Source organism: Chiloscyllium punctatum, chromosome 13 (assembly GCF_047496795.1).
Source record: "Chiloscyllium punctatum isolate Juve2018m chromosome 13, sChiPun1.3, whole genome shotgun sequence".
Lineage (NCBI taxonomy): Eukaryota > Metazoa > Chordata > Chondrichthyes > Orectolobiformes > Hemiscylliidae > Chiloscyllium > Chiloscyllium punctatum.
The window spans coordinates 97,208,675-97,234,388 of record NC_092751.1 but is presented as its reverse complement, the minus strand read 5'-3'; the positions used below and the strand labels follow the sequence as shown (position 1 = coordinate 97,234,388).

Sequence of the window (25,714 nt, the reverse complement as noted above, 5' to 3'; positions counted from 1 at the left end):
GTGGCTTTTCCACGATTTTCCAACATGCCAGCCCATTTAATAATGCACTTCTGCATTAAGACAACAGACAAACTAACTTCATATGAAGGTGTTAGGCATTCGAAAGCTAATATCTCATTGTTATTTTTAGGGTATAGGCTTATTTGCTGTTAGTTTTGTTTTGTGAAATTGAGAAAAACTGTCTTTTTAGCTGTTGGGCCTCCCATTCTTGTGAGTTTAGTCAGTCAAGAGTGCTAAGGGAATTTTCTCTGTAATGACACACCGCTAGCTTAAAAAGGATCATAATCGAGAATCACTGGTACACCTTTTACATTGCATCCTTTCACTGTTACAATAAACTGGGTTAAAAAACTTTTGTAACATTTTAATTCCATCTGAGAATTCCACTACCCTTATTATTCACTTAACCCTCTGATTAAATTACTGATAAATAAAGGTTTTCCCAAATAGATTTCTGCAACATAACAGTCAGTGAAGTGAGAATATTAACAAGAAAACAAATGACGTACATGTAACAGAGTAGGTGTTCAACACATTGTATAACTGCAATGCCTTCTGCAGGTGAATGTTCATAAACCAATCCACAGATTCCATCTTTTCCAACAACAAACTGCATGAAAAATGGAAATCTGTCAGTTTTTCTTCAGTTAAATTGTGAGGTCAAACCAAATGTATCATGAAAATAATTGTTAATACATCTTCTGATGACCGCTTATTTTGCCACTTTTTCTTTAGATATCTGTACAGACAACACTGCTGCTTCATTAAAATATAGAAACATAGAAGATAGGAACAGGAGTAGGCCATTTTACTCCTCAAACCTACTCCACCGTTCAATAAGATCATGGCTGATCACCCTAATCCCTCCCTCCCCTCCAACATCCTTTTAGCCTCAAGAATTACATCTATCTCCTTCTTGAAAACACAATGTTTTGGTCTCAACTACTTTCCATGGTAGTAAATTTCACAGGTTCAGATGAAAACGTTTCTCCTCATCTCAGTCCAGAGGTTAAACTATCCTTATCCTCAAACCCTGATTCTGGACTCCCCTATCATTGAGAGCATCCTTCCTGTATTTAGCCTATCCAGTCGTGTTAGAGTTTTCTAGGTTTCTGTCAGATAACCCCCTCCCCCCCCACTCATTCTCCTAAATTTCAGTGAAATTCCAACTGACTCAATCTCTCCTTAGCTGTCAGTTCTACCATCCATGGCTTCTGACCATGGAATCCACAGGAATCGGTGCTGGATCCACTTTTCTTTGTCATTTGTATAAATCATTCAGATGAAAATATAAAAGGAATAGTTAGTACGTTTGCAGATGACACCAAAATTGAAGATGGTTATCTAAGATTACAAAGAGACCTTGATCAATTGGGTCAGTGGGTTGAATAGTGATGAATGGAGTGTAATTTGGATAAATGAGACGTGTTACATTTTGGTAAAACAAACAAGGGCAGGACTTATACAATTAAAAGTAGGGCTTTGGGTAGTGTTGTAGAAAAGAGGGACCCAGGGGTTCCAGTACATAATTCTTTGAAGTTTGCATCACATATAGAAAGGGTGGTTAAGAAAGTGTTTAACATTCTTGCCTTCATCGCTTACATTTTTGAGTATAGGAGTTGGGATAGCATGTTGAGGTTGTACAGGTGAGGCCTGTTCTAGAGTACTGTGTCCAGTTCTAGTCACCCTGTTATAGCAAGGATATTATTTAGTTGGAGATGGTTCAGAAGAGATTTACCAGGATGTTACTGGGAATGGAGCGTTTGAGTAATAGGGAGAGGCTGGTGAGGCTAGAACCTTTTTCACTGGAGTGTAGGAGGTTGAGGGGTGACCGTACAGAGATTTATAAAATCAAGAGTGGTATACAGAAGGTGAATGGCAGATATCTTTTCCCTAGGGGGGAGGATTTCAAGATTATGGGGGTATATTTTTAAGGCAAGAGGAGAAAGATTTAAAAAGACATAAGGGGCAATTTTTTTACACAGAGTGTTGCATGTATGGAATGAACTTCCAGAGGAAGTGATGGATGTGGGAACAGTTATAATGTTTAAAATACATTTGGATAAATACATGAATTAATAATTTTTGGGGAGCATGTGGGCCAAGCACAGGCAAGTGTGATTAGTTTAGTTTGGGATCATGGTTGGCATTGACTGGTTGGATCGACAGATCTGTTTCTGTGCGGTATGACTCTATAACTCTATGAATCAGTTTGGTAAAAACCTCCGTTGCAATCCCTGCATAGTAAGAACATCCTTCCTCAGGTAAGGAGACCAAAACTGCCCACAGTATTCAAGGTGTAGTCTCACCAATGCTCAGGGATCCTTTATCATTAATGGGATAGCAGCATGCAAATGGAAAGAACTTCAACAAGGGCTGCTACCTCATGAAATTGCAAGAAAATAAATAAAGCCTGTACAATCTCGGTCAAAAATCATCAAATTCCTAATGCCCATTGCATACGGCAGCAATCCTGATTTAACGACTGCTGATTTAATATTGGATTTCAAGTTTTATGGTCAAGGGAGAAAGTTCTGGTTAGCAACATCATCTGAATTACACATGAAGCTTTTCCCTTCTTGTAACTAAAATTTCAAGTGCAATAGCTCGTGGCAGGAATATGGAGAAAAGACTATAAAACCATAAGACATAGGATCACAAATGAGGCCATTTAGCCCTTCAAGTCTGCTTCACCATTCAATCATGGCTGATAAGTTTCTCAACCCCATTCTCTGGCTTTCTCCCCATAATCCTTAATACCCATGACAACCAAGAACCTATCTATCTCTGTCGTATTTTAGATTAGAGTGGTGCTGGAAAAGCACAGCAGTTCAGGCAGCATCCGGACTTCACAGAGTATATTAAATTCATTGATGTGTGGGCAGAGGGGGATGAAGGTGAGTCCTCTGCTACGGACTGATCGTTCGTCCTCAGTGAGGTGGAGGTCTGGGGGAATGGTGAAAACTCAGCAGGGCTGGGAGCTGGGACCCGGTGTGGAGGCGAAGCCTGTAACTGGAGTGGTGTGGTGGTGGGGGGAATGGAGATGGAGTCATGAGCAGGGCGGTGTTCCCCTCAGGGTTCTGGGGGGCGGGGATGGTGACAGTGGGATCTGCTGGTGGCGTGTCAGCAGAATGCAGGTGAGTGGCGTTGGTGGGGGCAGAAGTGGTGGCACACACGGCAGTGGGGGGGAGGGGGCGGAAGCCACTGTATGACATCAGCGATGATGCGAGGGGTGAAAGCGATGTCACATGTGCTATGAGGAATTGTGAGGGTCTGTGGAAGTGACCATGATGGGGGCGGAAGTGACGCCATCGATCACCGTGGGGATTGTAGCTGCACCAGCCGCATGGCTATCTCTGCCTTATGTCTACTTAATGACCTGGCCTCTACAGCCTTCAGTGGCAATGAATTCCATGGACTTGCCAATCTCTGGCTAAAGAAGTTTCTCATCTCCAATCTAAAGGGTCTTTCCTTTACTCTGAGGCTGTGTGCTTGGGTCCTAGTCTCTCCTGCTAATGTCCACTCTGTCCAAGCCCTTCAGCAGTTTTTAACTTTCAATTAGATCCCCTCTCATCCTTCTAAACCCCATCGAGAATAGACTTGGAGTCCTCAAATGTTCCTCACATGTTAAGCCTTTCAATCTTGAAACCATTCTCGTGAACGTCCTCTGGACCAGCTCCAGGGTCAGTCCATCCTTCCTGAGATATGGGACTCAAATCTGTGCACAATACTCCAAATGTGGTCTGACCAGAAACTATAAAGCCTCAGAAGTACATCCCTGATTTTATATTCTAATCCTTTTGAAATAAATGTCAACATTATATCTACCCTCCTAACCACAGACTCGACCTGCAAGTTTACCTGAAGGGAAACCAGGGCTAGGACTCCCAAGACTCTTTGCACTTCGGATTTCTGAATTTTCTCCTCATTTAGAAAATAGTCCATGCATCTATTCTTCTTACCAAAGTTCACAACCTCACCTTCCCACATCGTATTCCATCTCCACTTCTTTGCCCGCTCTCCTAACCTGTCAAATCCTTCCTCAATACTACTAGTGCCTCTACCTATCTTTGTATAATCTGCAAACTTAGCCAGAATGCCCTCAGTTCCTTCATCTAGATCATTAGTGTATAAATTGAAAAGTTGCGGTTCCCAACACTGAGCCTTGTGAACCCCACTAGTCACCGGTTGCCATCCTGAAAAGGACCCTTTTATCCCCACTCTCTGCTTTCTGCCAGACAGCTATGCTCCTATCCATGCTAGCACCTTGCTTCTAATACTATAGGCCCTTATCTTACTCAGTAGCCTCCTGTGTGGCACCTTTCTCATCTCCAATCAAAGCCTTCTGAAAATCCAAATAATCAATATCTAATGGCGCTCTTTGATATAACCTGCTTGTTACCTCCTCAAAGAGTTCCAACAGATTTGTCAGGCATGACCTCTCCTTGATGAAACAATGCTGACTTTGCCCTATTTTACCATGCACCTCCAAGTATTCAACAATTTCCTCCTCCTGAATGAACTCCAAAATCTAACCAATGACCGAGGTTAGGCTAATCGGCCTGTAATTTCCCATCTTTTGCCTCACTCCTTTCTTAAACGTTAGTAATTTTCCAGTCCTCTGAGACCCTCCCTGACTCCAGTGATTCCTGAAAGAGATCTGGCTTAAACATGAGCATCTCTCACCTCAGTCAAATCTTGTAGGAGATTGACAATGTAGCCATATCTATCTGACTTCGTGAATAGTCAACTGTTCCATTGAGTATTTCACTTTTGTTAAGCCCACTGATCTTTGTGAATTCAGATGTCAGCACTGGTATGAATGCCACTTAAATAAATGGGTTAATATCTCATAATAAATTAGAAACTAAGAAAGAATTCATCCATTATTATCATGAATAGAATTTTCTACGATTTTGAAACATATACAATGATTTGATCTTTGTCTATAGGAAAGAAACAATCCCCTAAAGAAACTTCCTTAAGAGATCATTTAATGTTGTACATGAGAGCCCTGCATCCATTACCTGCATGGTTTTGTCATACCAGCGATTTGCTCTATTTTTGTGACAGTCACCTCCATGCATTATCTGCAGTGCCAGGTTTATATCTGTCTGCTCAACACCACTTGGGGAATCTAAGCACAGCAGAAATATGCAGCGTTCGATCGCATCCAGAGAGTCTCGGTTAGTAGAGTCTGCAAAGAGAAAATTCAGAACTCATTAACCAAGCAAACAGATTTTAAATACCCATTGTAATTAGGGTGCCACAGTTAGGATAAAATGGCTGTTGGGCACCAGTTGTATAGACTGTTAAATAATACTTGCGAAAATATTCTTATTACAGCTGCCATTTATCAGATAAGACACAGATCTAATAACTATATAACTTCCTTCAATGTTTAGACCACTTGTATTGCACAAATTCTGTTAATTCAAAAGTGAATTTGCCAAACTATTTCGTGTAATTTGTGTGAGACTAGTATATTAACTGTAATTGTTGGTATTAAGCCTTCTTGGAAAGTAGTTCTTCATCAGATATTGCCTCATTTCAGAACAACTGCACTGTGATTGCATCTAATAAAATACAAATTTTAATGTCACCAGAGCCATTCAGCCGATTACACTGAGTTCTTGTTTGTATTATCTAATTGGCATATGGAACACGATAACTTCTTTCAGAGAGAGTGCTGCACTCTAGTAGCACAGATAGGTTTTACATTGTGTTTAACAGGTGTTGATTTCAAAACAGTGCTTACAGAATACTGATGTCCAGATTCAGACAATAACTGAAAAGTTGAGGCATTAGCTTTATTATAGATACATTTCTGATTTGGATTTAATGAAAGTAAGTTGTTATTATCCCTGTACTGCTGATCTAAAACACATGGGCAAAATGCCTGTGCTCTCAAAGGTTTTAAAGAAGTTCCAGTTTATAAAGCAAATAAAAGGTTTAATGAATCTTCTAAACATTTTTAAAATTCAATTCGACACTGCACTAGAGTTATACTCCTTAGAATACTGCATGCAATGCACTTCATTTTTAAAAAATGTGTGTGAAATGTGATCATCATGAGCTATGCAGCATTTATTGCATCCCTAATTGCCCTGGAGAAGGTGAGCTGCCTTCTTGAACAACTATTACTTGGCCTACTGCCCTTAGGGTGCAGGCATACCCACAGTGCTTTAAGGAAGGGTGTTCTTGGATTTTGACCCATGGTAGTAAAGGAATATTGATATAGTTCAGGATGGCCTAGGCTTGGAGGGTAACTTGCACGTGATACACATTCCCCTACTTCCACTGCAACATTCATAGGTCTAAATTGGAATTGGCTCCAGACTTTATTGTCATACTTGAGTTACTACAAAATGGAAAATACAGCACAACAATGCAACAATGACATTGTAACCAGACCCACAGATATATTCATCATTGTGCTCCATTACAAGTTTGGACAATGATGTACAACTCGTTTGGTTTTGTGTTGAACTTCTAAAGCATACAGTATCGATTGAATATATAGGTATTAGCCCTTACAGCTGACTGTAGGGCATTGTGCAGACAAAAACCAGAATATCTGCATAAACAAATTTCTATCTCTTAATAGCAACTCATTTTTACCCTGTCCCAAAAGGTCTATCGGAATTCATAAGGTACGAAATGTAAATAGCATATGTACTGAATTCAGCTTGAGCCACATTTCTTATAAGTTATAAGTGATTGCCATGACCATGAGAAACATGTTGCTTTTTTTAATTAGGTATTATTTTGTTTGAGATAATGAGTAAAATACATTCAATGCCACATGCTTTCACTGAACAACTTACCACATTTATTATCTGTAACTATTGATTTTGTTTGATACTTCTAGAGGTTTGTGCTCTTTCTAGAGCACAATGTGAAGTACTCAACACTATATGGGAAAGCATGAACTGACCAAAATACACATTCAGAAACAATAACACAAGTTGCTGGAAAAGCTCAGCAGGTCTGGCAGCATCTGTGAAGAAAAATCAAAGTTGAAGTTTCGGGTCCTGTGACCCTTCTACAGAATCTGAGAAAGGATCACCCGCCCCAAAACATTGACTTTGATTTCTTTGCATAGATGCTACAAGACCTGCTGAGCTTTTTCGGAAACTTCTGTTTTTGTTTCTGATTTACAGCATACACAGGTCTTCTGGATTGTATACATTCACTTTTATGTATCACATACATCATTGAAACATGAAAACGTCTTTATCAATGTGTACAAAGATAGTTACTTGTTGTACCTCTGAAAGAAGCCAATGTACTTGTATTCAATATTGACTTTTATAATCAGTAGGTCAGAAGCACTGTAAATCTAACAGGAAGCTTTCATATTTGCATATGGTCTGGAGTAGCAAAACAAGTCCAAAAGAAACAATGACACTTGTACACAATAAACAAGGGGAATTGTCTTCCACATTGTATGTTTCAGGCACAATTTGTTCAAAAAGTATTGATTTTAGTCAAATATATTTTCCACTTTTTCTAACTCACCTTCTATTACAAATTCACGGAATTTTACAGCTGGATCAAATCTATTGCTTGCAGAAAGTTAGATTTAACTATCCCAATTATTATCACCATCATTAGTTAGTAGTAATGCACTTTTTTAATGTTATGCAGTGTTAAACATTATAAATATTGATCGGTGACTTCATTTTGCATGATGGTAATAGCAATTTCACCAAAGCACCTTTCAAATCATGACCGCTGCCATCTAAAGGACAATGGCAGCAAATACGTTAGAACGCCACCGCCTGCAAATTTCCCTCTAAGCCACACACCTACCTGACTTGGAAATATATTGCTGTTCCTCGTGTGTTACTGAGTCAAACTCCCTCTTTAACAGCATTGCAGATCTGTGTAACCAAATAGACTGCAGCATTCCAGAAGGCTGCTCACCACCACCTTCTCAAGTGATTTTGAAATTGGCAGCAAAGCCCACAATGAAAAAGTCAATTGTGCATGAGCAATCTTTGATGGTGCATCAAGATGTACTGAGTAATGTCTGAGGGTATGAGTAATCCAGTATATCCCATTAGTTTAACCAGATCTTGAAAGGCAATCTCGTTTAAGATGACTGTATGAATTATATTCTCATTTTATTCAATAGGATTCCAAGATATTTCCCAAATATTTGGTGTTTGTATGTTATTATTTTTCTTGTTTTGATTTAATGGTATTTAGTTATCTATAGCATACTCTGTCAAGCAACTTACTTGCCTCATCATTTAATTATAAATTAATTCAGATCAATTGATTCACAGGCCTATACTTAACAAGTGAACAGTATAAGATTATGTCTGGTCGAGTCCAATGATCAAAGGACACTGAAATAACTCATGGAAAGAAATGTGTTTGGTGCATTTGCAATACCAAAGTTCATTCTAAGACCATTCTCTAATTCAACTAATACATTGTACATGGCCTTTAACATGGATCTAGATGTAGGTTTGCTCGCTGAGATGGAAGGTTTGTTCCAGATGTTTCATCACCATACTAGGTAACATCTTCAGTGAGCCTCCGGATGAAGCACTGGTGGCATAGCCCACTTTCTCTTTATATGTTTGGCTTTCCTTGGGTTGGTGATGTCATTTCTTGTGGTAACATCATTTCCTATTGTGGTGTCATTTCCTGTACTTTTTCTCAGAGTATGGTAAATGGGATCCAAGTCAATGTGTTTGTTGATAGAGTTCCGGTTGGATTGTCATGCTTTTAGGACTTTTCATGCGTGTCTCTGTTTGACTTGTCCTAGGATGGATGTGTTGTCCCAGTTGAAGTGGTGTCCTTCCTCATCCGTATGTCAGGAAACTAGTGTGAGCGGGTCATGCATTTTTGTGGCTAGTTGATGCTCATGTATCTTGGTGGCTAGTTTTCTGCCTGTTTGTCCAATGTAGTGTTTGTTACAGTTCTTGCAAGGTACTTTGTAAATGACATTAGTTTTGCTTGTTGTCTGTATACACAACAAACCACAACCTGCCATTCCTAGATGTCGCAGTAGAGCGAACAGCCAATGGAAAACTTCAAACCAGCATCTACAGGAAACCACACATACAGACCAAATATTGAACTACAGAAGCAATCATCCAAACATCCACAAACCAAAGCTGCATTAGAATATTATTTCAATGGGCCACCACACACTAAAGCACACAGGAACTACAAAGAGCAGAGGAAAATCATTGAAACAGTGTATTTAAAAAAGAATGGATTTCTCAGCAACAATGAGAATATAAATAAGCAGACAAAATGCAGCCAGAAACCCTAGCCACTCTCCCCTATATTGAAGACATCTCGGAAATTACCGCCAGACTACTCTGTTTGTGGGCGGCACGGTGTTTGGCACTGCTGCCTCACAGCACCAGAGATTCGGGTACAATTCCCACCTCAAGCGACTGACTGTATGGAGTTTGCACGTTCTCCCTGTGTCTGTGTGGGTTTCCTCCGGGTGCTCCGGTTTCCTCCCACAGTCCAAAAATGTGCAGGTTAGGTGAATTAGGTGAATGCTAAATTGCCCATACTGTTAGGTGCAGGGGTAAACGTAGGGAAATGGGTCTGGGTGGGTGCGCTTCCGTGGGTCGGTGTGGACTTGTTGGGCTGAATGGCCTGTTTCCACACTGTAAGTAATCTAGTCCACTCAGACCTCTTGGCATCATAGTAGCCCACAAACCCACCAACACACTAAAACAGCAGCTAATGAACTTGAAAAACCCAATACAGACAACAAGCAAAACTAATGGCATTTATAAAATACCTTGCAAGAACTGTAACAAACACTACATTGGACAAACAGGCAGAAAACTAGCCACCAAGATACGTGAACAACAATTAGCCACAAAAAGATACTGTCACGAGTATCCTTACATATGGATGAGGAAGGACACCACTTCAACTGGGACAACACATCCATCCTAGGACAAGCCAAACAGAGACACACATGAGAGTTCCGAGAAGCATGGCATTCCAACCGAAACTGTATTAACAAACACATTCAGTTGGATCACATTTACCAGCCCCTGAGAAATGACATAACCATAGGAAATGACATCCCAACTGAAAGAAACCCAAACATATAAATAGGAAGGGGGCTACACAACCAGTGCTTCATCCTGAGGCTCACTGAAGATTTTACCTAGTATGGTGATGGAATGTCTGGAAATGAACCTTCCAGCTCAGCGAGCAAACCTACATCCAGAACCTCAACCTAAGCTTCACATCTGTTCAAAACTCACTAACATGGATCTATAATATCTACAATACAAAACAACTTTGAATCTAATTTTGGTAAGTAGTCAACGACAAAAAAAATCAGCCTCTGTCAAGGGACTGTGAGCAATCCTTCTGTTGGATGTATTAACAGTGATGAGATCTTTCGCCATGGGAAGATAGAATCTACCTGTTGGACAAAGTGCTACAAAATGTTTATTCCATGGGCAATGTATATATTCTGTCCTTAGAGATGGATTTCTCTTCAAAATAACATCAGGAATGCCGACAAAGCACTGTTAATGTTTGGAAAATTAAAATATATTCTTGAAGTAAAGTAATGGTAGCAATGAATCCATTGCAAAGCTTTCCATGGATTTGAAGGTGTTATAGTTCTAGATGCAGATGAAATTAAACTCAGGCTTCTATCCTTAAAAAAAAGATAGAATTTGTGTAAATATAAGAAAAGCTTCTCTAATGTAAATGAGATATGCATTATTCTAATTTCTGTAATGGTAATGAGCTGGCTTATCTACATAATGTCCATGATACAATGAAATGCAAGACTGGAAACTGCTTCTTACAGAAAAATTATCTTAAGACACACTAATATGAATTTGTGGTCTGAAATGAAACTGATGTGGGAGTTCACTGGTACCTATGACTACCATCCATGTAATCCGCTTGCTAGATTTATGTAATACATCAATTTGTGACTTTGATTGGACAGCCATCATTTTAGTTAAATCGGCATTAAATTTCCCATCATAAAATTAAATTAAAGTGAGAGAAAATTAGAACATCCAACTGTAATTGAATTTCTATTTGGACAGTTTGCATCTGGTGAAACTGAAATTAATGGAAAACATTGGCATTCTCAAATTAATGGAAAACATTGTCCCATTTGTATTTTCGTGGTACAGGGAACAGATAGAATCCCATATCATTTGCATTCAAAACAAATAACCTTTGGCCCAAAGCATTTGACTACCTTGTTTCATGTTACTGAATAATGGGAATACTTTGCATGCTTTGCTGGATCGTATCTCACCTCTCATGACCACTCTCCTCGCCTCTGCCCATTCAGTCCTACTGTCTGATGTGAGCAGCCCAATTGGAGCTGTTTGTTCCTCTTGGTTCTCCGCCATTTTCACAATCTTTCTCAACTGAGTGAATAAGTCAGTTTCATTCAAACGTCTGAAGTTTATGACAACATCCAAAACAAAGAACTGGAAACAAATGGAACTGACGTTAACGTTCAGAGACTGTGTAAAGTATTAAAAAATATGGGTTATGTTTTTGAAGACCTATTTAATTTGTGGTTTTGGTTACTTGGTGCGAATAAAGTCCATTATTTATATCTTGTTTGATAACTTAAAAAGATAATGATCAGGTGAGCTGTCTGAAGTTATGATCTCATTTGATCTCATTCCGACATCGACTTACTAATGTTCACTCCAATTTCGGCCACTCTGGCATAAATTTCCAATTGTTCTGCAATTTATTTGTGTTCTGTCCCATGTAGAAATTGGGATAAGTCTTCTCACCTGGTTCTGACAAGCCACTATAACATGCTCTGGTTCAGGCATGACGCTGCTTTTCTGGACTGCCAGTGTATCTTTTTGGTGACCTGGGAGACGATAGGATGAGAATAGCTTGTAGTACTGCTCCATACACAAGGGTTGTCCAGCCAATTGACCGCGGGCATAATCAACAGGTAAAGCACGGCTGAAAAACAGATGTAAAGGGAAATGTTTCCAGCTACTCCTGTGATACCCAGCATCATACAATTTGAGTTTTCAGCCAAATCAGTTCAGTCCACATGATATCAAGAAATGGCTGAAAGCACTGTATGCAGCAAAGGCTGTGTAGCCTGGCAATAGTTCAGCAATATTATTCAAGACACATTCCAGTTGTAACCATGTCCTTAGTCATATTATTCCATTAGAGCTACACTGCTGCTATTTACCTGACAATGTGGAAAGTTGCCCAAGTATATCCTGAACACATAAAAAAGGACTAACGTATCAGTGTACTCTCGATCATTAGCATAGTGATGGGAACTTTATCAACAGGGCTATCAAGTGGCACTGACTCAGTAATGATCTGCTCACTCTTATATAGTTTGAGTTCTACCACAGTTATGTGGCTCCGGGCCTCATTATAACCTTGGTTCAAACATAATTGAAAATGTTGAATTCAAGAAGTGAGGTGAGAAGTTGACATCAAGGCAAAATTTGACCAAACATAGCACCAAGAAGCAACAGCAAAACTGAAGTAAATGGTAATGAGGGAAAGCCTTCCTCCTGACTGGAGCAATATCAAACACAACGACGATGGCTGTCCTTGTTAGAGGTCTGTCATCTTAGACCCAGACATCACTGCAGCTGTTTTCAAGAAGTTAGATATAGTTCTTACACCAAAAGGCATCAAGGGATAGAGAGAGAGGGCATGATTGATGAGCTCAATGATCAACCACAATCACAAAGTATAGTTGAGCAGTCTTGAGGGTGTCTAGTGGCCTATTCTGCTCCCATCTTCTAAGTTTCTATCTCAGGAGAGTGTCCTCGGTCATCTTCATTCGCTTTATCAATGACTTTCTCGATATACTTTCAGAAATGCAGATGTACACTATAGATCGCACAATGTTCAGTACCATTCACAACTCCTCAAATGTTCAATACCATTTGCAAATCCTCAGTCATACACATATCTAACAAGACACGCACAACATTCAGGCTTTCCCTAACAGCACCATGAGTATGCCTACATCACATGACTATAGTTATTCAAGAAAACTGCCCAGTATCACTTTCACAACGTCAATTAAAAATGGGCAACAAATACTGGTCTTGGCAGCAGTTTTCACATCCCATGAAATAATTTTTATAAAATCATAGTTTCTCTCTGATTGTAACAGCTGCTACTTAATTTAAAAATTAGCTTAGGGGAAGCATTTTCTGATTGCATAAAAGCAAAGATCCAGATTTTTACTCTGCTCAACTTGGTGAGTGGTCTGAAAATCTAGATGTAATATGAATTTTGTTAGGAGCCACTGCATTTTAATAAAAAGTCTAATATACAATGAATATGGTTAGCTGTCAACAATCACCAGAAAATATATGAATGCAGTGTGGAAACTATAGATAGATACCGACCATCAAAGTCCATACCTGAAACCATAAACATTAGTTTCGAGCAATGCAGAAGGGCAGATGATTCATTATTATCAACAGATATCCTTCACTTCAAGGCTGACATCTGCTCAGGTTGATTGAACAGACTGATTCTCAGTCCACAGTTATTTGGTAATGTGAGGCAGAATGTGCCATGAAGTAGCAGGATCTAGAACACATTGTTTGCTTCCTTTCTCCTTCCTCTTCTGGGCATGCAGCCTCATCATTAAGATGCTGTGACTCAGAGCATGATGTAGATTGATAGACTAGCTGTCACAATTTTGAATGATTGGTGGCAATTTAGACTCAGTCATTAATTTCAAGGAGAAATTCTGAGTGTATTTGAATTGTTTTATTTGTCCTCCTCTAGAACATCAGCCATATGAGTGTTGAGTTAGTCTGGCATGGAAGTTGTTTTTCACCTGTCCAGAGTACAGTGCATCACTGCGGATTTTCCTGGAGTTTTGCCTGAATGCTGCAGAACTGCTTTCCAGAAGGACGTTAGTGTGACTCTCATGTTGAATCCCAATGAAGGTGCATTGAAGGTTTGCTGATAAGAGTTTCTCTTATGGGTCAATAGTACATGTACATAGTCCAGCATTCATTGTAATGGCAATGACAAGTATTCTGTACATAAGGACTTTAGTTGACTTGCAGAGATCTGTGCTATCCCCACTGCTGTTGTTTGTGGAAAGCTAAATGGACCAAAGTGGATGATAGACAGCAGACAATAGGTTCAGGAGTAGGCCATTTGGCCTTTAGAGCCAGCACTGCCATTCGTTATGATCATGGCTGATCATTCACAATCAATATCCTGTTCCTGCCTTATCCCCATAACCCTTGATTCCACTATCTTTAAGAGTGGATCTCCACATGATGGGTGAGATATTATCACAAGTTGCCCTTTAGATTCTAAATCCTTATATTGCCATGAAGACAAAATCCTTGACATACCTGACTTGGCTCATTGCAATGCCCTAATACTGACTAACCTCATAACTCCTTCAATCATTCCTCACAATCTCTAGAGTTTGAAATGACCTCCAACCACCTAATCATTGCATTCTCCGGTCTTTCTGAACTTGGTGGTCCATTGATCAAAGGCTACAGGTTTCCCAACATCAGCAAAAGGAATCCACTGCACATATCTGCCTCTCGCTCTTTTTCAAGATCCAAAGTTACCGTAGGCTATAAAATCGAAGTCGAGTGATTTACAGGTGGCGTTTTCACGCAATAATCTTAGGTTTAGTGGAGAAACAAAAGGAACATAGTATTCAGGGGGTTACTGCGTTTATTGCTATGACCGATATTATTCCATGTGAGGTTGATATCTATATTATAACTTACGCATCTATTACAACTTTGTAATCCAGTATTCCCGCAATCAGGCGGGCAGCGAACCTATAAAGGATAAAAATAAATACTGGTAATAATAGCACCATCGTGAGATTTTTACCAAGTACGATCTAATACTAAGAGAAAGACAGAACCCTGAAGCTCCACTTATTATTCACGAGAATTATGTTGTAACGCCCATACCTCATACTCAACACTGAAGAGAAGCTCAGCTCCGAACTAAGACTGTTTAACCAAGTCCCTATTAGTTACAACCTTAAGCCTCCCAATGTCGATAGGGGGACAATGTGATCTCGCAGCTGCCCTATGCCATTCTTGTAGGAAATGACGCTGATGTTTCTCCCGTTGCACTGAATACTCAGCCGATATACCCGACGGAGTATACTTAACAAAATAAAATTTTAATAAAACAAAGAACTGTGAGTCCTGGAGTCACTGCACTCGAAAATTTGACTCAGCTCTCCCTCCACAGACCTGCCGAGTTTCTCCAACGTTTTCTGATTTTATTTCTGTAAAATAAAAGCTGACGTTGGAAACTGCTTCTGTTAAAAACAAGAGCCCAGCAGCAACGAATCCGTGCACATGGGTTGGGGCCAACTCTGGAAAACATCACCCAGAAAAGTTACCGAGGTGATATTTAAACTTGCAGTGCCCTGGGATACATTGTAGACACCGAGTGATGCATGGTCCAACGTTTTTGGACGGGTTAGGGTGGGACCGTACCTGAGCTGATCATTTTGATCGCGGAAGATCTGACGGGGGAACACCATCCCAGGGCTGGAGTTTACTGTCAGGGGCACTGGATTGCGTAGATACATGTCATCCAGCCACCAGTCGTACACCTCCGGAAGAAATGGAAAGGTTACCCTAATGTCATATTTAATCCTGGAAATGTTCTTGTTTTATTTACACGGTTATCTGATTCATTAAAATAGAATGAAGAACTGCGGAGATCTGAAACAAAAAACAGAAATTGCTGGAGAAACTCAGGAAGTGTGCCAGCACTTGTGGAGGGACAATGCAGCATTAACGTTTCGGGTCCTATTCTGCAGAAGAGTCACTGAACTGGGAAACGATGACTCGGCTGCCTCTTTTGTTATCTGATTCATTGCTCAGTTTCGACTTCAATGTTAAAGACATTTCTGAAGCAATGGTTTCTTGTTATAAACATGAGGCCCTTTGGCCCACGATGTTGTGCCGAACATTTGTCCTAGCTTAAGCACCCATCCATGTACCTATCCAATTGCCGCTTAAAGGTCACAATGATTCTGACTCTGCCACTCCCACAGGCAGCGCATTCCATGCCCCCACCACTCTCTGGGTAAAGAACCTACCCGTGACATCCCCCCTATACCTTCCACCCTTCACCTTAAATTTATGTCCCTTTGTAACACTCTGTTGTACCCGGGGGAAAAAGTCTCTGACTGTCTACTCTATCTATTCCCCTGATCATCTTGTAAACCTCTATTAAGTCACCCCTCATTCTTCGCCATTCCAATGAGAAAAGGCCTAGCACTCGTATGACCTATTCTCCATTCCAGGCAACATCCTGGTAGTTCTCCTCTGCACCCTCTCCAAAGCTTCCACATCTTTCCTAAAATGAGGCGACCAGAACTGCACACAGTACTCCAAACTGCTCAAACTGTTCGTGTCAAAGATCTATCAGATGGTTCGGAAAACTGACGCAAAGCTAATCGCAGGGGTCTGTGGTTTAATTAGCAAGAAACCGCATGTGAAAATCGTGGTAAGCATGCGGAAATGATGTTTTTTTTTCGGAAGGCATCAAAGCTATTGGCTCTGAAATTGACGCATACGAAAATCCCTCTCGAAACTCGTAAACATACATAATCTGTAAAACGAGGCCGGAAGATTTGTATAAAGAATTGGTTGTGGACTGGGTTGGAGAGTTTTAGTTGTAAAGAGAGATTGGACAGGCTGGGTTGTTTCATTCGAGCAGAGAGACTCAGCACAACGGCCAGTTCAGGTCTCCCTGTTAGAGGGAGGATCTGATTAAGCTGCAGAGTTCAGAAGACATTTACCAGGATGTTGCCAGAGGCTGGAGGGGTTGAGTTACAAGGAGAGGCTGGATAGGCTTTTTTCACAGAAGGTTAGGAGCTTAAGAGGTGAATTTATAGAAGTTTATAAATTGAAGGGTATAGGTAAGGTCAGGTGTCTTTTCCCCAGAGTGGTGAATTTTAAGACCGGGGGCATATTTTTAAAGTGAGAGGTGAAAAGTTTTGAAAAGGCATGAGGGGCAGTTTTTTTACACAGAGAGTGGTCTGTGTGAAATGAATTTGCAAAGAAAGTGGTGAATACAGATACGATTACAATGTTTATAAAGACATTTAGATAAGTGCATGATTAAGAAAGGTTTGGAGGGATATGGGTCAACTGCAGGTAGGTGGGACTGGTTTAGATTGGGATTCTGGTCGGCATGGGTAGTTGGACTGTTTCCGTGCTGTATGACTCTATGACTCATTGATTGAAGTGTATAAAGTTATGAGGGTCATAGACCGAGTAGTTGGGAAGAATGTTTCCCCATCATTCGGCCTATGGAGTCCACACCGACCCTCCGAAGAGAGCCCCCTCCCCCCTCCCCCACCCAGAGCTCCCCACTTCCCTTTATCCTGCATTTCCCATGGCCAATCCACCTAACCTGCACATGGTTGGACTGTGGGAAGAAACCGGAGCACCTGCAGGAAACGCAGGCAGACACACGGGGAGAATGTGCAAACTCCACACAGACAGGTTGTCCCAGGCTGGAAGCGAACCTGACGCTGTGAGGCAGCAGTGCTAACCACTGATGGAGGGATGGGGGTGGGATAAGGGGCAGGAGGTTTAGAGGGGATGTGAGGAAGACGTTTTTCACCCAGAGAGTGGTGGGAATCTAGAACTCACCATCTATCATTTAGATAACATTTAATGTGTATTTACACGTGCACTTTCCATTCCAACGTATCCAAGGCAATGGGCCAAGTGCTGGAAAATCTGATTAGATTTTTAATGAGCACGGGCGCGATGGACCAAATGGCTCTTTCTCTGGGCTATCGGACTTACGACTCTATGAACATTTCATAGCAGTTCAAAGGACGTGTGTACTTTGGCGAAATTTATTCGAAGGTAATAAGCTAGGACAAGGTTATCTTTTGAAGGTACCGTGGCTTCATTTACCCAGTTAGCTTCTCTTTCCCGTCGCTTTATCAATTGTTGCTGCAAAAACTCGCCAATCTCGCCACGGGCACCGAACTTCTGCACAATGCCCTCAGTGGTTTTGTACTGCTCCTCGGTGACCAGGTGTCTCATAGACTTCAGGTACATGTTCAAGGTCTCTTGCAGAGGCGGCACTGGCAACTTGGGCAAGACCTGTAACGCAGATAGGTTCAGGAGCAATGAGATGACATGCAACCCTCGTTTTGGCTCCTCAACTAAATGTAGAAAAAACCAAATGAAACGGGAAGGCGAGAAAATGTCAGCAGTCTGATGCTTCGTTTACGCTTCTTACTGACTTGGTCTCGGGCAGCAACTTGCTTTTATAAAAAGTACCGGCGTGTCTTTTGCCTTATGGCTTTATTATTTCTGCAAACGTTCAGCATGTTTGAGATGGGCCACCTCCTGCATGTCATTTGCCTGGTTTCTTTTCTAGCTCCCAGAGGGAAAGGGCAGTTCAATCAGTTCTACACTCTGCTTTCTCCATCTTATATTATTATCGTTCATGATAGCACTAAACCTAATTCTCTCCATCGAAAATAAAATGACTGGATTTATCTATTTCACGTCCCGAGGATGCTGTAAAAGCTACATGTTGTTACTTGGGTTTGATTATGGACTGTTCCTGGTTTAATTTTAATACAGGACTCAGTCTGTTACCAAGCACAGCATAGAACAGGCACATATGAAAGGACATGGCAACAGATATTGGTACATCTAAGTGTGTAGAAAAGTTGAAGTACATAGCTGTTCCGGCGAGTTTTGGGTCGGACCGCATCCTGGCTGGAGTTTTTGAGGATGGGCATGGTTCCAGTTTGATCTCAGACCACCGAAAGGAGGGAGGCACCGAGCTAGGGGATCAGCCAACTCCTGGTGTGAAAAACCACAGTTAGGTGTATGTTTAACTCCGTATTAATGGGTAAGGGATTAAGATCCACACACACACACACACACACACACGAAGACCCAGTACATGTTTTCCTCCATCTCTCTGCTTGCCTTTCTGTATTTTATTTACTCACACTCGAAAACTAATCAGAATACCGGGTCACTTATTAATGGTTCTCGAAAATCAAATTGAAAAAGAAAAGGGTAATAAAACGCATGGAAGAGATAACGCGCAAGGCGACACTTCCTCTGAAAAAAAAATCATTAAAGCAATCGCAGCAACCTTAAACCCAAGTAGCCTTTCCGATTCTGTGTAAATGAATTACGAAAATGTATTTGTTATCCTACTTGAGATTAGGCCATTGAAAAAGCACCCACAGGAGAATTCAGATCCGACAACTTCAGAAGTCCCCACCTGCCCGGTAACACGCAAATCAAGTTCGCTTCGGGAATCTAATCCAACCTGTTCTGGCAGAAAGCGAGCACTTAGAACATTCCTAAGAATCAATCCGTGTCCACCGTTCACAAGCTGGGGTTGCTCCTTACCGAACTGCCCTCCGTTTCGTGGAAAACCAAGGCAATGCTGACTCCACTCAAACGCCTCTCGCCAAGCGCATGGCGGCAAACTGGGTCTGAGCTGCATCGAAAACTTTCTCAGTCTGCTGGCATTTTCTACCCATTCTGACTTCTTCGCGCTCAGAGCGATGGAGCCCGAACGGAGAGAGACACAGAGAGAGAGAGAAAGAGACAGAGAGAGAGAAGCGCGCAGACCTCCGCTTGACTTTTTCTTGATGGATCAGAACCCTCCCCTTTTCCCGATTCGCCGAGCCTCAAAAGCGACAGATTCATACGTAGCACCAGAATCAGTCACTGGACATTGGTGGGGCCAGACTTGAGGTAGGGGGACGGTGGGGGTGTATTACCTTGGAGTGGTCTCCCTAAGTGTCGATGCCTTGTAACATTTGAGCTATAAGGGTGTATATATTTACATATCATACTATTTCAGCAATTGATTCAGATGGTAAGCTTGATAGAATCTAACGCTAGTAACAGATTTTTAATAGGTGCAGTGTCATTGAAGCGTCCTCCGAATTCAGAGAAGAATAAAATTAAGAGTATAGCTCACATCCTTCTCGAATACCTTGGGAATTATTTAAACAGGGAGTGTACGTTGTACTCGACCGACATGTGAGTTTTCGTCACTTTAATCATATTTTTGACGACGAGAAACATGCAAACATTCTTAAAGTGAGCTAAAGTGCTATAGGCCAAAATAATGTGAAGATTTTAATGGGAATACCGAGCAAAATTTATAGAGCAACCTACTTGTTGCCTTTCATCGACTATTTTGAAAAAAGTGGCCGGAATATTTCCTCGTGAAAGTTTGGTACAGGATGGATATGGGAAGCGTATTGATTTAACTGTTCTGACATATAAACACATTCTCACTTGTGCGTATTTGCAGATACAAACACATGTTCTCACTTGAACATATTTACATATACAAACACGCATACACACCTGCACACATTTACATATACAGACAAACACACCTGTATATATTCACATATACAAACACACATACACAACTGTATACATTTACATATACAAACACACATACAACTTGTATATATACATATATACAAGCCAACATATAAACCTGTGCATATTTACATACGTAAACACACATTCTCACCTGTGCACATTTACATTTCCAAGCATTTGGTCTACCCAATATACATTTACACATGCAAACACACAAATACCTATGTATGCATTTGCAAATAATCTTACCAGCGCAATTTACATATACCCACATTCGCTATTGCACATCTTTGCATATACAAATAGATATTCTTCCATGTACACATATTAATATTTACAAACACATATTGTCAGTTCTACCCAGATTTCACTCTTGGTATTAAATTCCAGAGTCAAATTTGACGATTTGCATGTTTGTGTGAAAGATAGGTCGCAAAACCTGGTCGAAAGCGGGGATGATTTCTGTCTGTGGCTGGGAGGATGCGGAATGAGTATTGCAATTTGTGTAATGAATTATTTCGCGATTATTGATGCGCTGTTGTAGGTTTTAATCGAGATTTCACCCTGAGATGGAATAATCCAGGGCACAGTTAGCGCCTAACTCCACCAATCATTGTACGATGTATAAACGATTGATTTACATGATTGAAATATTCCAACACAAATAGAAACCTTTCAAATTAAAGTCACTCATTAGTTACCTCTTTCCCCATTAATCATGTTCTTCAACAAAAAAACACCACGTTTATTGCAATTTATTAGATGAATTTGAATTAAAACTGCTCATCGATTTTTCAAAAATATATTAAAAATATTATTTACTCCCAAAATTGTGAAAGATGACCTCCAGATTATCGGACTGTATTTCTTGGCAAGTTTTACTGATGAATTTATCATGTGCGTCAGTTGTCTATGAGTTTTTTTTTCTATGCCGTCTGTGTATCTGTTTATTTTTTCGGTGAACTGTGATACTCAATATCAGCCGAGACAGTAATTAAGCTTTCTGTGCAGCGTGCGCCGACTCTAGACAAAGCTGACAATGGTTTCGGATCGTTTTCAAGAGTTAGTTTGCTTTTTAGTCATTTTAATGTCTGGACACACGTGGAAGTCGAGGCTTCCGATATCCTACTTATTCGGGGATTTTCTCTATTTTTATTCAAGTTGCAACAGGTTGCACCTCATGCATCTCACTCGGAGTTGGCCCGTTTTGTTTTAGATATTTCAGGAACTCGTTGTTGTATCTTCCTGGCATCGAATATATTCACAGATGCGGCAGCCCGTGCAGACCGTAATGTTGTAGGGAGCAAATTCCTTTGATGCTGGAATCTGTACTGGAAACAACAAATGCTGGAGATCACAGCAGGTCAGACGGCACCCATGGATGTGACCTCCAGCATTTGTAGTTTACAATGTGGACTGTAACGTTACTTAACCTTGAATCTACACCATAAACTTCAACTTGCAAGAGTGTCTACCCACTGATTAAGCGGCCTTTTGATTTTTTTTATAACTATGATTGCTAATATGTGAACTAAAGAGAATTCTCGGATGCGCTCTGATTCCCTCCTTTTCACTGAATTACAGAATGGTGCGATGGTTCGGGCCATTGGGCCCATCGCGTGCGTGTCAGCTGTTCGGAGGACCTATCCGGTTAACATCTCCGCTCGGTTCTTTATCCGCATTCATATCTACCCCCCCCCCCCCCCCCCCCCGCACACACACATACACACACAATCCAATATTTTTTTTACAACTTCCATTGAATCAATTTCTACCTTTCTGTCAGAGTGCATCCTAAATCATAAACGCCGAATGCTCTTTTTAGAAAAGGATTTTCATCCCACTCATCTGCCTCTGTCTCATCTGTAACCACCGCCTTCAAATTGTATGTTCTGGTTTTATAATTCTGACGATTGGTTTATTTAGTACCGAAAGCATTTTTCACTTTGAGTGCCGTGGAGTAAAGCGTGCTCCACCTTATCAAAACGTGAAGCTAAGACAACCTGTCTTTTGGAACCAAATAACGGTCTACAGTCTTCACCGTGGAGAACATTATAGGATTCACCTGAATTTGTTCGGACGGGAGCTCGGACAAATTCCAGTAAGACACAGAGAACGTTTTAAGTATTCCGTGTTGGAGATGAAGCCAACACTTTAACCACATTATTCCAATGTGTGCATTCACCAAATTGCCAGCAATTACATTTCAAGTGCCGTTCAGGTTTCTTGACTTCGGAATGTGGAGCGCTCGAAAAGTGAAAATACAGCTATATTTTTTAAAAGGAAGTACACAGTGGAACGTGCCAAACCTGACACTTTTCACTAAGTGCAGTTGCAGTGTGTGTATCCAGCCGTGATATGATTGGAACACCGATTTATTCAAACTCATTCACCGTGTCTTGATCCAGGCTTTAATCTGACATTGTATTTATAACATAGCAGCACATAATGGTCGGAATAGTCCCATACAGAGATTAATTCTCCGAGAAAAATACACAATCACCTCTGCTTCGATTCAAAGGGTTGGGGAGAACAATTCAAGGAACATACAATATATACAATTATTCACTTCCTGTCAGATCCCTGAATGTATCCATGAATTTTGTTTAAATACATACAACGATTTACTCCTCACAAAAATTTACAAACTAAAACGGGCACACAGCGATACAATAGAGCAATGGGGCACTTGACATCAGTTAAGTAGAAGGGTGATAAATGGGTGTTGGGTTCTGACAGAATGCAGATTATAATCTTTCCAATTTTATCCCATCCTCCATCCGCTTAAAACAAGTGAAATAAGCGATTACATAAACTATACAAAGTTAATTCACGAGCAATGGGCAATGCTTATATTAGACACCGAGTACATCACAGACGGGCAATGGGATGTTACATCTCGTTAGTGTCATTGTCCTTGGGAGATGTGACTGTGGAAGAGTGCCGGAGTTAGCTGTAATCACTGCCCGATGAATCATCTTCAGACGGAACCTGGTTCCTCCTGGAGCTCTCGAACCCGGTGTTATCTCGGCCCCCGGCCGTGGAGTAGTTCCCGGCCGAGCTGCCGTACCTTTTCTTCCCGGCGCTGCGTTCTTCCATTTTGATGGTGTCGTAGAGCCCTTTGGGTCCCTCCTCCAGGAGGACATTCCTCTCGGAGAGCGAGGGCTTCATTTGGCACACGTTTCTGAGCAGCAACAGGGCGGGGGCGTACAAGACGTTGACACAGCCCATGCCCAGGTTGAGCTGCACAAAGCCGAGAGTGTGAACAATCTGACCGGCCACAATAGGTCCCAGGGCATAAGCAACCGAATAGGAGATGTCCGCGATGGCATAGACACTGCCATACACGGACACATGGCGAACATCCACCAAGAAAGCAAGGGTCGGCAACAGGGCAGTGTCCACTAGCGCTATCCCAAAACACAGGGAACACAGTGGGATAATGAGTTCTTCAAAGTTCCTGCAAGCTGGAACTGTACAGGAGCTAGCACCGATTATAACCATGCCGATGGCTCCGTAGAACCACTGGTAGTTGGGATACTTGGCAGCCAGTCTGACAGTCACATATACCCCCAGGATGTGCGGGAAAAACGCGGGCAGCCACGTTAGCCCCATTTGCCACTCATTCGCCTTCATTGTCTGCTTCATCCATTTGGAGATGGTGGGTTCCAGGAAAGCCAGGGGGATGTTGCAGGTGGTCAGGGCGCCGGCCACCACCGCGATATATGGGTCGATCATGAGCTTGTAGATGGGGCTGCCCTGCGGCATGTTCTCGCGGGTTCGGCCCGCCAGGGGGGACACCACGGTCAGCAACAAGATCCCGTCCAGCAGAGAGACGAACGACAGCACCAGGAAGGGCACCCGCTTGCCCGCGAGGTCGTACAGGATCCCCCCGAAAGGGGGCGCCGCCAAGCTGCCGAAGGAGATGAACGCCAGGGCGATGCCCAGCGCGGTGCTTCTCTCGGACTCCTCCGTGTACCTGTCCGCGATCATCGCGATGCCCGAGGTGTCTGCAAAGGCTGAGCCCAAGCCCTGCATGCTCCTGGCCACGAATAACATTGCGTAACTTTCGCCGAAGGCAAAGGTGAGGGTGGACAGGAAGATGATGATCAGCCCAATGAACAGAGGGATGTCACAGCCCACACGGTCAATGAAAGTGCCAGTCAAGGGGTTGGCGAGGAGCTGCAGGATGGCTTTGGAAGCAAAGAGCACCCCGATTTGTATGTCTTCGTTTGCATTGGGGTTGGTGTACCGCACAGCTCTCTGGCTGGAGTTCAGAGATGAGCCATTGGTTCCATTGGAAGCTGAACTGACATAGACCACCTTGTAAGTTCGCAGAGTTTCCAGGTAGTTCGGTATGATCGGGACAATGACCATGTACAGCATGTTGTCCAACAGCAGGGCAATGCACACTATCACCAGCATGACTCTTCGCTGCCTCCGGGGTTCTTGCATCGCTCTGCTGATCTGCTTCGTTCTCTCGCCGATCATTTCGGAGAATTTCACCACGGCCGCTTTGGCCAGTCCGATGGTCATCTCTGCAGCCATGGCCACCCCCTAAAACCGAGCGGCGTAGCACGGGCTCTCTCCCTCCGGACACCCCCACGCCCCCCCCCCTCAAACCACCGTCCCCAGCCCCTAACCCAACCCCCTCCTTCAACAACACCGAGCTGTCTCGCAGGCGAACACCGTGTCTGTTACCTCGACATAGCGTAGTGTCCGGCTGCAGCGCAGTGCAGCGTGCTGTTGGGGAGCATGCTCCCGGCTCGGTCTTTTTTTTGGGTGGGGGGAAGCTAACAAAGGGGAGGAAGTGAGTGGGGGTGGCTCAGGTAGAGATAACCGCCTGAACTCCTGCCTGCTTACCCCCTCCCCTCCCCTTCGGCCGGTCCAGCTAAAACAAATGCAGGGACCCCACAGTGAGAGAGTCTAGTGACTCGCGGCTGGATGAGGGGGTAGCGAACCTGAACAGGTCATCCCTGCTCCCACCTGTAACGTCCAGGGCTCGGGAACTGTTCCTCACTCCCACCGAGTGAATGGCATCCTCTCCAGCTCCTCCCCGGGTTTTCTAAAGCTCATGACGTGCCCCTCGCTCTCCCCCTCCCCCTCCCCCCCCTCCCCTCCTTGTCTGCTTCCATCTGAACACGCCCCTTATGTTAATGCTTCAATTTCCCCAGTTACAGTACCCGGGACTGCTTCCCCCGGCCCGCATTCTCCTGGCGACAGCGGGAGGCGGAGGGAGGGAGGGAGGGGAGTGGGGGTGGATCTCCGACAGCGCACTGAGTCAATCCAAACCCATCCCCAGGATTTCT

At 42.3% G+C, this 25,714-nt stretch overlaps 2 protein-coding genes across 5 annotated transcripts in view; both read right to left on the bottom strand.

Annotated features, from left to right (window-relative positions):
* chata (choline O-acetyltransferase a) overlaps window positions 1-19,625 on the bottom strand; it is a 40,873-nt gene extending 21,248 nt beyond the window's left edge. Inside the window, exons 1-10 of one of the 4 annotated variants that reach the window (XM_072583386.1) lie at window positions 19,407-19,625; window positions 19,209-19,323; window positions 18,716-18,842; window positions 17,937-18,128; window positions 15,489-15,607; window positions 14,757-14,810; window positions 11,781-11,961; window positions 11,285-11,462; window positions 5,028-5,197; window positions 510-610 (exon numbers count right to left, since the gene is read on the bottom strand). In XM_072583386.1, the coding sequence (XP_072439487.1) occupies window positions 510-610; window positions 5,028-5,197; window positions 11,285-11,462; window positions 11,781-11,961; window positions 14,757-14,810; window positions 15,489-15,607; window positions 17,937-18,128; window positions 18,716-18,778 (1,058 nt within the window). In that variant the 5' untranslated portion in view covers window positions 18,779-18,842; window positions 19,209-19,323; window positions 19,407-19,625. Of the gene's footprint in view, window positions 1-509; window positions 611-5,027; window positions 5,198-11,284; window positions 11,463-11,780; window positions 11,962-14,756; window positions 14,811-15,488; window positions 15,608-17,936; window positions 18,129-18,715; window positions 18,843-19,208 lie in introns of all 4 variants that reach the window. The other 3 variants (XM_072583384.1, XM_072583385.1, XM_072583383.1) reach the window with 3 other exon arrangements.
* A 3,154-nt stretch (window positions 19,626-22,779) lies between these two features.
* Window positions 22,780-24,995, bottom strand: slc18a3a (solute carrier family 18 member 3a). The gene has a single exon (XM_072583376.1). The coding sequence runs from the start codon at window positions 24,951-24,953 to the stop codon at window positions 23,355-23,357; it is 1,599 nt and encodes a 532-aa protein (XP_072439477.1). The 5' UTR covers window positions 24,954-24,995; the 3' UTR covers window positions 22,780-23,354.
* Between the last annotated feature and the right edge of the window lie 719 nt (window positions 24,996-25,714).